We start from the raw sequence: 12,658 nt of genomic DNA on the forward strand, positions 1-12,658 counted from the left end.
TCGCAATGGGGTTTGCCACAAAATCGACACTACACAAAGGCACCCTTATGGCGGGTTGGTATGCGCACAGATGCGCTCAGTGCTTTGAAGATCGTACTCCGAGCTCCACGCGTTGATCCATCGAATACGGTGCAGGCAGCTGTGTTTATTTTTCTCGTTGTTTGTGTTTCTTTGTGCGGTGTGGCAGTCGCAGCTGAAGCGTAACAAATAATATAATCATATCGCATGTGGCGACCAGTGAACGAATTACCTGATGGAGTGCTGAAGTCTAATCGCGTCCCAACCCGGCAGATGCTAGTGTGCGTAGTTTGGTGCGGAAAATTATATTGAAATAGTGCACGAAAGTTGAAAAGTGTCGGAATACTGAAGTGTCTGTTTAATCATAAAACATGAAACGTGCTGCGTAGTGAAGATCGTTTTAAGTGCTCCTGTCACTGAAAGGGAATTAAAGAATATTCCGTCCGTCTAAGATTTCGCGTCCGTACAATAGTGATCGAAATGAGGATCATACATCATCCAGGACGTGCGATTGATGCGAGTCTTTCGCTCGAACAGCGTAGTGCAATGGGTGCCCTGTATGAAGCGAACTGGAACAAGGTACAGTCGAGTATGAACTCGCTGATCGAGAGCCATCATGAGACAAACCCGTACGAAACGGTAGGACTTCCAACGGTCAGACCCATCAATCTGGAGCCCTATCGAACGTCGACCGTAACCGGTTCTTCTGAGGACGACGAAGGTCTCCCCGATGAGGAGGAGCGTGATACGTTTCAGGAGGGTAATGGCGTCCTGAAGGCACTGAACGGATATCGGCCAGCTACGATTAGGCGAGCCCGTCAGCGACAGTATCCAGAGTGGGACGAGCTGAAAGACCCGAAAGATTCCACCGATGATCCAAGCGCCACCAAATATCATACCGTCCGGGGGCGGATGTTTGAAAACACTCACAATCCTCGACCGGCCCTGCGAGGTTCCAGTATGGCCGAGTTCGATGCGGGGCACTACGCGAACCTGCACTCGGCGGAAGACCGTGTTCCGGCTGTTCCAGCGCGCAATTCAACCTTGAAGCGTTCGAACACGGTAGCGGCACAAACACCTTCCGCTCAGCAGAGAACACTCGATCGACGGGAACTGTTTCTGCACCAACAGCAACATCAGTACCATCCTCCACCGGAGCAGCAATCGAGAAGGGAACGCGTTAGGCAACAGAAACCGATGGACGAGTACTCGGATCATCTGCACCGTCCAGTCAGTCACTATCCGGACCCGATGGCCGGTCTCGAAAGCAAGCTGAGATCTAGCGCGATCTGTGATAATGGTACCGGCGGTGCCCGGTATCGTGATAAATCCAGCCCGGCCGACTATCGCCGTGGTAGCGATGATAGCGAGAGCAATCTGTCGATCGGTGATCGTATGACGTCCTACCGATCGGATAACGATCTCTGTACGCAGATCTACCGCGAGGGCAGTCGGAATGGCTCGTTGGCAAGTATACCGCGGGCGACGGCTACACTCTCACGCAACCGAACCATCAAGGGTCGCCCAATATTGGAAGATATTCCAGCGGATCTGTTGCCACGGTTAGAACCGGAGAAACCTAAACGAGCCGGCAAGAAGGTTGGGTTTGGTAAGATGCTGTACAATACGATTTCGGCTGGCACAAAGTTCCCGCGCACATTGCTCAAGTCTCACTTCGGAGCGGGAGGTGGTGGAGTGCGGGAAGGTGGTGATACGTCCGAGTACGATAGTGCCACCGGTTATCAGGACTCACCACTCTCTTCGATGTCCTCCGCCTCAACGTCCTCAGCTTCTTCCTCGCCACCGGCGTCCTCTAAGTCGTCATCGTTCAAGAAACTGTTTGGCGGCGGCGGAACAAGCAGTGGTAGCAGAAGCACTAGCAATAGCAGCACCGGCAGCAACAGTACCGGCTCTGCCAACGTGCATCAGCAGCGCCGTCCGCAGTTTAGTGACGATTGTGATGATACGTACATTATTGCCTCACGACACGGTCCAGCCGGTGGCAAGTTTCCGTCGCTGGTTCCGGTGCATACGTACGCACGGAAGCGACGCACGGGTAATTTGATCGCCAACGAACCCATCTACGGCAACGTGGAGGAGATCTACGCCAATCCTGACGGTGAGTCGCAAATGTCACGTCTTGTTGATGTGTGTTTTCCTTTTCCTCGGAAGATGTATTTCTGACAGTAAAAAACCAGATCGAGCTAAATTACGTACAATTTAGTGCCTATCGCTAGATCACTCTATCAAATGTCATTTTTTTACACAAAACTTTCCTCTCCATCATCATCGCAGCATCACGACGTACTTCGCCTTCGTCACGATCATAATCATTAGCTGCACCCGGTTAGCCAGGCCAGCCCGGATGCACCGAAGGGCATCCTGCTGTGCAAGTGTGCAGTTTTCTGCCTGCCAAGATCGTTGCGAGATGGCTTTCAGATGCAAAAAAGCTGCACTCAGCCATCGACGACTCATAATGGCATGCGCCTTTGGAGAGGTAGTGCCGATAACAATAAATGACGACGCGTTCGCTTTTTTCATCGCTTCTTCACCCAGCGAAGCATCATCGTTTGTTGAGGACGATCAAGAAAACAGGGCTCGCAACCAAGAGCTGTAGTAATGCGCTGCCGGGTGTTTGTGAGGCAGGCGGGTTTGTTCGGGTATAGAAAGACGAGCTAGGTGGCCATTAGTCAGCAATGTAAACACTTGCCCGTTGCGAAAGGTCCGGTTTTCGTTCCCAGCGTCGTAGGTTGATGTTTATCTTGATGCACACACTCCACGGACAGAAAGGAAGTTAAGGGAAACATTAGAATTTACTTAACACAAAGGACTTGCGGCGAGGGAAACGGTTTCCGTCCCCTTCGTTGGGAAGATGTCCTCCGTTGTATATAGGCACGAGATTATGAAAGCATCAAGCATTTAAAAATATGAAACCTACCGGGCTTCAAGTCGTTACTTTGTGTCACTTGTGATCTCGCCACCAGTACGTTTGTTGAGTGAAGAGCTATAGTGGATGCAAAAACGCTATTAAATACCACTCAAAATCATATTTGAGGAAGGACCATTAGCGTCTATTAAGAGCAATTTCTTCCCGCCATGAAGCTGCCCAAATCCGTTGCAAATGGCGCTTTATGTAAGGCGAGAAAAAAAACGATCTTCACGATCTTCGTATCCTACCTCTCGTGGATGCTGTCCATGGTGCAGAAGCCATCCATGGACAAGTCGTGAAAAGAATCGTCCAGCTTCGAACCCCGGGCCACATGTTGTAGGGTTTCACTTGCTTCCGTTTGGACACGTTCCCGCACCGGAACACCATTTACATGACCATTTATGCGATTAACCGTTTCGAATGTTGCAAATAGATTTGATCTCCCCGTGCGCAACGGCGTGACGGTTTGGTAACGTGTGTGTGGAAAATGTGGAACTGATCGATAACGTCGTGCAGCACCTGCAGAACTCGTCCGGGGGTCGTTCGGGTGAGAAGATGTATCGGTGTGAACACTGCACCGAAAACAACCATTCGACAGCAACATCACACGCGCTTGACATCTTCCAAAACCAAAATCCCGAAAAAGGCAAAGAAAGTCGTACCAGACCCGCATAGCATCACTTTCACTTTCTTCCACTTCTGGTGGCCAATGCACACTCCGGGATAGCTTGTTTAGCACCCAGTCTCTGATGCGCCTAACATGATCGTATGCGCAAATAGTAGTGACGCGGCTGGTCAGGGTGTGCACGCAACACGCATCAAAATGGTGAGGAGGTTTCTACTCCACGGTGAACTTTCGCCAAGACGCCTCTGATAATCGGCGTGACGTCGTCCTCTAACAGGGGGAAGTGTCATCAACCAACGGCTTCAATCCAAACAAGCAACGTCCAGCACGACTATGCTGCAAAGGACAGACGATTAAGACGAGCCGCAGACCGTCAAGGCTACGTGGTCTCTTCCTTTTAACCTTTCACTACCGACAGCCGGCGTCCAGTCTGGGGTGTCGTCTCTTACACACTCTTACGCTCGCGAGATCTAATCGAACGCGCATCCTCGTCTCGTCGTCGTGCGCGAAGCTTTCGTAATTAGCGAAAACTAACCTCGCTGTGATGATCATCATCTTTTCACCGGTCGGCGCACGAATGTCAATGGAGAGCGGGTTTTGCAGGCCCGTTCTGAGACGTTTTAACATATACTCGTTTCCATCGTGACATAACTCGAAATATTATGAAAGTGGTGATAGCGCATCAGCATCGGGAAGGCAGAAGGAAGGGAAGCAAATCCTCATTCATCTAAGGGTGATAATGGATAAACTACAGACTAACTTTAAAATACTGTACGGTGTGAAGTAAGCACTTTCGAATTGTCGCTCGGTTTGCCATGAGTAGCTTTCGCGTGTTGATGAAAATTGATAATGCCATGCTTAGTTAATTATCATCCCTTTTTCAACTGTCTTATGTGAACTTTCTACGCGGGCTTAAAACGCCCTTTGGTTGCTTCATTCGGCTTCAGTTCGCTTATATTAAGGGACGTTAGAAATTGTGACTATTTTTTGGCAATAAGGATCCCAAATTGATGTCAATAGTAGGATAAAAAGCCCTCATTTGACGACTCTTTAATTTTGAAGGTTTTCTGTCCAAACTTTGTGGTTATTGGATACTTCACCAGTATGCAACATAGAAAAACCAGCACAGTGACAGTAACGTGTTGGCCACGACCGTTTTAATGTATTCTCACAACAATTTTACGCTATTTAAGCGCAATTATTGCTACCGCCGGAACAAATTAGAGACACACCACGAAAGTCTCTGGTCCGTGTTTGTGCCTCCCCAACTAGACCAACTCCATCGTTGCGTTGATTTGTGTTTTAATTTTGCGGTTGAGTTTTTTTTTCTTCTTGCGAGCAATTCTTTACTCCCCACAGTAGCTGATGAACATGGTTTGCAAAATCTCAAGCCTAATTTCTCAATCAAATTTGTATGGCTATTTCTGAACTTGATTGAACTGTGGCAGGCTTTAGATGGAGCGTCCACGAGAAAAGCGGACAAACTAGCAGTGTGAAGTGAGACTGTATGGAAGCGATGTATTATGTGATCGTTTTCCGGATCGTGTCTTCGGTTTGCGGTTTGCATCCATCACGAGAACGGAAAGATATGTATATGCAGCGTCTTATCTTTCCGATATCTGCCACTCGAAGGCAGAAACCGCACGCAAAACCAACACGGTACAGAAGTCACTTTCACTCTCTACCATATACACCCTGCGAGAGCCGTCCGGCCCTCAGCGCATCAGGCATTCATGGATCACCTAACCGAAAAGGATTACGTAAACCACCGCCTGCCACCATAGCCAGTAGTGCTTCACGCGTGGCGAAAGTGTACTTCGGTGCACCACACGGCATCAAACACACACACACGTTCTTTTCGCACTGCCTTTAGATTAATCCCGCCTTTAAAACAAAGTGCCCCGAAGGCTCAAACGCCTGAAGATGCACCACGTACTATATCGCGATCGCGAGAAGCCGCGTGTCTATTGATTTCGTAGCGGAACGTGAGCTACGGTGTTAGCGGCAGGCGCGAATGCTATCCCACCAAGGCACACAGTATGCATGTTTGTTTGCGAGCATCCTTTTACTTTCGGAATGTATAAGGCCGGTAACCCGATACGTTTCGGAATGGGTATTCAACGCAAAACCGACACTGTTTGCATTTGAGCTGCGCTGACTGTGCAGAGTACATAGTTAATCTTTAGAGTGTATTCTTTCAGCGTACAATCGTAGCTATGAATACTATCTTTTCCACTCACGATGGTGATAAATGGTCATTCGGACAGCCATTTTTCATTTCAACTGGAAGATTAATCTTTCGCGCTAGGAAAATGTTATCCCTAATGGATAGTTTTTCGCATGTGTCAGCATTGTGGTAAACACCTCCACTATATATATATAATTCTTTTCTTGTAAGTTAAGAGTTCATCTTCTACTTCTTCTGCTTTGGCCTAACGTCATGTCTGCCATTTCTGGCGTACTAGACTTAAAGATCCCACGTAGTTGGATAGTTGGTCCTCACTACGGAAGAACGGTCCGGATTGGATTTGAACCCCGGTCCTGTCCTGTCGCCTCTACCACCTTAGATAAGAACCGTTAAGAGTTCAGATTTCAGAGCCCCGGAGCTCAGATTTCTTTATTTTTAAATCAAATTAGGCCTGCAAACAGAATATACAGATAAACGCAAGCATTCACACAGAAGTTTTCACAGAAGAAGAATGTGATTTTCTTGTAATAACATCTGATCGACATTATCGCATAATTTGTCTTCCGATTATCTCCCAAGTCGTATTGCTATAAACGTAATATGATTGTGATATCATCTGGTACGTCCCTTAGAATTGATGATTCTTAATAATATTAAAGAACTTAAAAACCCTGCACCCGAACCACTATTCGCAACGAAAGAAATGATTAATTTTGTTTGGAAGATAAATATTCCGCAGAAAACTCTCTCAACGCCTTGTGATTATTGTACTTTGGTAGCTCCAAAGGTGAAGAATCATAATAATCAAATACGAATCAGATTTAGAGCTAGATAGATTCATTTTGAAGTTAGCTTGATAAGCTATCAAAATCTCAACATTTAATACACCTGAATGGCTAAATGGTTGCCAGTCATATCCTGTTTTGGCTGTGCCATAAATTATGCTTCAGATCTTATCTAATCCAATGATACCTAACACGATATGAATAATTAAAACAAAATACCGTTCATATTTAAAGAAATCGATAAATTTCACGTTTTTAGTAAGCATTTCATGTCGTTTCTAAGTTATCAGTGAATTTCTGCATAATTACTTCTTTAACTCCATAATAAATTTTAAATCAAATAAAAAAAACATCCCATTCTGGTACAATAAAACAGCAAACAAATCATCCGCCACAATAGAAAGTACACACACATTACATCAAACACAGACCGTGATCGTATCGCCGTACCGTTTAATCCTCTTACCGCTCAATTAATTCTTACGAAAGATCAAATCGGCCACTTTCGCGTAATGCAACGCATTAGACAATCTTAATTAAGGCCATGAGGAACTCTGCACATTGTCACACCAGTCACACCGCACCGCCCAGAGCATCCAGTGGGCTCGGAATCGAGATCACTAGCGGTAAACTGGCGGGATGGAGCGTGTTGTGGGGCCCCTATCGAACTGGAGCTCACCGGACAGACTATTCCGGTAGCAGCAAGCATCAAGGTTGAGCCACGATGGTGGGCATCTCCGCTAGCAAACCCCCGACCCAGGCTGATCATTAGAGCTAGATGTTATCAGGCCACGTATCTTCTTCTTCATTTGCATCTAGTATATGATCCGTGAAAGGTCCCACCGATCTCGGTCTCGGTCTTTCTCAGGGACACGATTATACGGCTCACATTCCACATACCGGTCTTTCGTTGCATATTTCACAGAATGTGCATAAGCGTGTGGTGGTCATTAAACGAGTTGCCGCTTCCCTTCCCCGTGCTTCCGTTCCGCACACTGCTCTGATTATCGTCGGAGGACGGACGTTTCGTCTTGGGTAGTAGTGTGTCATAAACTATGACACCGGCAGCGAAAGAGCTACCATGCGTACCGTATGCAATGGACAAGGTCTGCGGCTTTGAAGTTTAGAAAATAGCCACACGTAAACGGAACACCGCCTGTGACATTATATTAGACGAAGGAATGCAACTGGACACGTTGTTGTATAAATTCGTTAGTTTGAGATACTTAAGCCACTTGTAGAGTTAATGATTGTTTGAATGATGTCACCTTTGGCTCAATTTGTTCATGACGTCTGAGATGTCTTATTTGTTGATTTAATTTACTGGGACTCTACGTCAGCGAATCCCACTAATATAAATATTTATTTCCAGAGTTGCAAATGTTGCAAAGTTCAAGTTTTGACGTTGTTGGCTCAACAAGAGCTCTATTTACGTCGCTCTGAGCCTTGGCACACATTGTTTCAATTTAATTTGAGCAGTCATAGTAGATTTAAGGCAGCGCAAACTGTAAATATTGGACTTTCTCGAGGACATATTCTGTCCTCGATCTACCGGCAGACGGTTTGCCGTAAGGAAATACGTCCATGGGAATACTTTTGACATTTTCCTTGCTTTGCCATTCCACCATCCTCTTTACTATGCCCGCAGATGCCTTGTTTGCGTCCAAGAAGCAACGAGAGAACTTTTCAAAGAGATTTTTTTTGTCTGCTCACCAAGGACCTTAAATCACCTGCACCATCACCGTATACAAACAAACGTTTTGGAGGATGTTGTTTTCGCCGATGGTAATTGTAATTGCAGGAAAAGGAAAACACTTGCACCGGACGGAAGATTAATTTTGTACGGCCATGATGCACCTGTGGTTTCCTTTGTTTTGGCCATAGCATTCTTTTATGCATGCGAAGATGCGTCAAGGTCTGCGAAAGTCAATTTCTAAGCCACTTCCATTCGACATCCATCTCCTCTATGGTTCCACTTTTAGCCAGCCAGTTTCCTTTCGCAAATTTATGCCATTTTCAGACCGAATGGTACAGCGAGAAAGAAAACATATCGCTCCGAATTGCCAAAAAAGCACCGATGAAAGTAAAAGTGGCCGTGCCGAGTTCAATGACGCGGTTTGTCACGACGCTGCTTAACCTTCGCACGGGATTAGTGTTTTCCAAAAATTTGGATCGGTGATTTATGTTTGCTTCCCACTGCGGGCGGCCGGTTGGTGCATCCATTCCACGGTCGATCTGCGCATAGCCAAACAGCCGGAAAATGGTCGAAATAATGCTTCGCTGTATCGCTTTTGGTCGCAATTTTCATTGCGCTTTTGCTCGGTTATTTTCGCTTTTCGCTGTGGATCAGGTTTGAAGGGGGGAAAAGCTCGGGAAAGAGATAGAGAGATAGTGAGAGTGAGTGATACACTGCGATCGTATTGTTTGTAGAGTTTTTGAGTTTTGGGAAAATTGTTTCAAGGAAACTTGTTTTTTGGTATCTAATAGTAGACGTATGTTTTCATTTCCGCTTTGTGCGTTGGGATGGAAAATGGTTATTGAAAACTTCAAGCTCATGCTGTGCCCTATCGTTAGTTTATCTTTTCACTCGTTAGCCAACGGAAATCAGTCTACTTAGGGTAGAGAAATCACACTCGAAGTTCCCTCCCGAGGCATTCCATTTGCATTCATTATTCCATAATTTTCATTCTTCTGCCGAAAGTTGTACTACCTGTTAGTTCTTTTGTTTGCTTTCAAACAAACCGCTACACTGTTGTAGAGAGCGCTTTCCATACGCTACTTTATCACAGCGGTATTGGGAAGATAAACATATTAACGTTAGCGAACTTTCGACGATCACTGCATATATGCCTAAGCTTTTCAACCACCTGGGAAGATATTTATTGTGATTCAAATTTTCCGCTACCTACAAACCCCAAAAAATCACACATCACACGACCATCGAAACTACAAACCAATGCACGATCCAGGAAGAAGGAAACGCTGGCCATTTTGGCAGCCTCATAAAACAAAACTTCGCATGCTCGCCCGCCCGCAGTTGAAGTTCTCTTCCGCCTGCAAGAGCTTTACCGCAAAGGCTCGTCCCATTGTGAGCCCATCGTCCGATGATCCGATTGCCCATTAACGGTTTCGGCGAACGGCTGTACCCGGCGAGTTGGCGATTTATTTATATTCATAACGGTAAGCCATCGACCGACCGCACGTACGCCCGAAAAGGGATGCCAGGTGCGTGTGTTTGGCCTGGCCGTCGAATAGGTTTCGAATAGGTTCGGTTTGGTTGTTTTTGTTTTATGCTTCGAGATCCCGGGGCTCGACGAGGGCAATCATCATCAGTATGCGAGCTAGCCGGTTGGTTGTGGGTTTATCGATTACTGCAAGCGCGACTCGCAAATGGCAGCAATAAATCGCCGCGTCTGAATCATATACTTGGTTATTCAATACGGGTAGAGAGTGTGGCCACTATAGCTCAAGTTTTGTGGATTTCAAATAAAAAAATGTTTAATGGAAAGGTTAACTTTTAACCGTATAAAAGGTGATGTTTTTTATGAATGTATAAAAAACATAGTGTCACAGAAATGGCCAAAAGAAGATATCTATGAACACTGTGAGCCGCAAAGCTCCTTGATTGCACCCACAGAGCCTTTACCTATATTGAACAACACGTTGGTAAACCCTACGGGCGGACACTGAGTTCAAATGACACTGAGTTCATGATACAATTTATGAATCAGTTTTTAAAATAGACAAAATCGACAAAAGAAAAACAATATTATTAAAGGGTTCCTGGACAGTTCTGTTTAATTATATTACTCATATTAACTTTAATTTTGAAATTCAAATGACTGGATCAATTTCGAATCGAATTGATAATTTATTAATAATAATAATTTATTTAATAATTTATTAATAATTTATTTGGAATAATTTGGAGGATAAAGCTAACGTTAGATTATTTAAGTTCTCCTTGATTTTTGAAGGACGGTTTGATTGTATTGCTGAAAATATTGAATTTATCTTCTTAGAAACTATACGTTTTAATGAGTGATGTTCGTTTGTTAAAGTTATTGCTACAAAAAATAGCATCCCGCAGCAATTCGGCCCCGTCACTGAAAAGAGGCCCCTTGACATTAACCCAAAAATTGACGAACTCTAATGAAAATATAGATTTTCTTCTTCCCTTATAATAACTCTCTCCATTACACGCCGCCGGGTTTTGAATGCATTTAATTTGTCTCGGTGAAATTAATAATCCTTTCTTTGCACCACGACATATCGGGTCTCTTCGCCCTGATTGATCCTAATTATGCGCTAAAATGCTTCCAACGAAACTCATTTTCCCCTTTTCTCTCTCTCTCTCTGTTCTGTTCCGTTTCAGGTAAGAGTGAAAGCACACCTAATCAGATGGAAAAACCTTCTCCTCCGGGTAGTCGCGTAAGTGCGAAACCGTTTTCTTTGTACTTAGCTAAACGCTGTCCGACAACACGGTGTGCCAATCTGTTGCAATCTCCTCCCGGCCAAGGAGGGGTCCGTTGGCCCACTTTCAGGCCGGGTGTGTGGTTGTGTGTCGCCGAGCTTAGCACAAAACCAGCAGCACGATCCCGAATCCTATCTCGGTTAGGCGACGGCAGGTCCGTACACGGTTGTTGTTCCATGCGCCACTTAAATGTCATTATCAGGGTGCGGCAAAATGTCAACGTTGTGGCAAGTTAAAGCGAAACAAGAAAAAAAAAGGAACCGGAGCGCCCCGTTCACAATTCAATGTTGTGTCGCGACCTAATCAAAAAACCCCTTTCCGGTGCACACCTTCTTCCTGCTGAGAAGCATAAGCATGACTCGCATGAACATGCTTCTCCCATACGGCGTCGGTGAAAACACATGCCTTCCCAACATCAACGGAACGGTATCGCACCGTGTTGGAAAACCTGTTCCGTAAGTCCCGGATTTTGTACCGGAGCCAGTTTTCATCTCCGGAGTTGTTCCACATTTGTTTCGTTTTCTATCGCCTCCGATGAAGGGACGAAGGGTCGCAGTACATGCCACAACATTCTCCCACGTGCTGGGCGCGTAAATCAAACGAAAACAAAAGCAAACCTACATTACCTTTCACTTTATATTGGTACAGGTCCGGGGCGTCGGGATCCCGATCGGGTTGTCGATTTTCCACCTCTATCTGGCTTTCCCGGGGGCGCAGAACCACCACGGGAAATGGTCGCGGTGGTGTTGGTGGGTTTGTTTTATGTCGACGCCGTAAGCATCCGTTGGATGGGTTCTGTACTGTGTCTGGGTTGGTTTTGCTGTTTCTTGTCTGTGCTACCCCGTTAAAGGTTTTTTTTTGTAAAGACGCGCACCATCTTCACGGCTCCATTGGCCGGAATGCGTCTGGCTGAGTCTCTTCCATCGACACCGTCACATTTGAAAGTAGCCGCATCGCGTTAGTTGCACATGGGAGTAACAGTTTTTTTTAAACAGCGTAGGAATTTTCTTGTCTGACTAGTTTTTTTTGCTTCTATATTTTCTTAGCGGTCAAATAACAATTGCCTTTGCTGCAGACGATCGATGAACGTTCGACAGCACATTGTACACATTTCGAACATCCAAAGCCGTGGAGAAACGGCCATTTAATCGCTTTCATTGCGTTTTTTTTGGCTGAGATTTCAAGCATCAAGTGATCGTTTACAGTGATGCACAAATTGAATTATGATCATTTCAATGAAGATCCAATTTCTACACAAACAGATCACTATCTCAACAAAACGATCGTTATTAAATCGGGATCTGTTTTTTTCCAACTCCTGCATTCCTGACGCAAGAATCACCTCAATATATTACAATTAGGATTTAATTAAAAATCGCTCTTGGACCTTGGCTAGTAGGCCGCGCTCATTAAAGTAGCTTTATTTAAAAGCGCACGATCTTATGCCCATCTTTCTATCGATCGTGAGCAATATTTTGTACACTGATTATCGATTTGTTCCATTCCGGGCGATTCAAGCTAACAGCAAAAAAAAAAACACAGTCTCATCGTGCGTCCGCAGAGTAGAACAGAATTTATCGACTAACCGTTTTCATTTACCATTTAAAACATACCGCCTCACCGACCGGTGTCTGTTAAC

At 45.3% G+C, this 12,658-nt stretch overlaps 1 protein-coding gene across 10 annotated transcripts in view; it reads left to right on the forward strand.

Annotated features, from left to right (window-relative positions):
* LOC118513550 (cGMP-dependent protein kinase, isozyme 2 forms cD4/T1/T3A/T3B) overlaps positions 1 to 12,658 on the forward strand; it is a 109,295-nt gene that overhangs the window by 72,904 nt on the left and 23,733 nt on the right. For 2 of the 10 annotated variants that reach the window (XM_036059440.1, XM_036059438.1), the window contains exon 2: positions 188 to 2,137. The exons of 7 other annotated variants lie outside the window; for them this stretch is intronic. In XM_036059440.1, the coding sequence (XP_035915333.1) occupies positions 499 to 2,137 (1,639 nt within the window). In that variant the 5' untranslated portion in view covers positions 188 to 498. Of the gene's footprint in view, positions 1 to 131; positions 2,138 to 12,658 lie in introns of those variants that run through there. One more of the 10 variants, XM_036059439.1, reaches the window with a different exon arrangement.

This window comes from Anopheles stephensi, chromosome 3 (genome assembly GCF_013141755.1).
Source record: "Anopheles stephensi strain Indian chromosome 3, UCI_ANSTEP_V1.0, whole genome shotgun sequence".
Classification (NCBI taxonomy): Eukaryota; Metazoa; Arthropoda; class Insecta; order Diptera; family Culicidae; genus Anopheles; species Anopheles stephensi.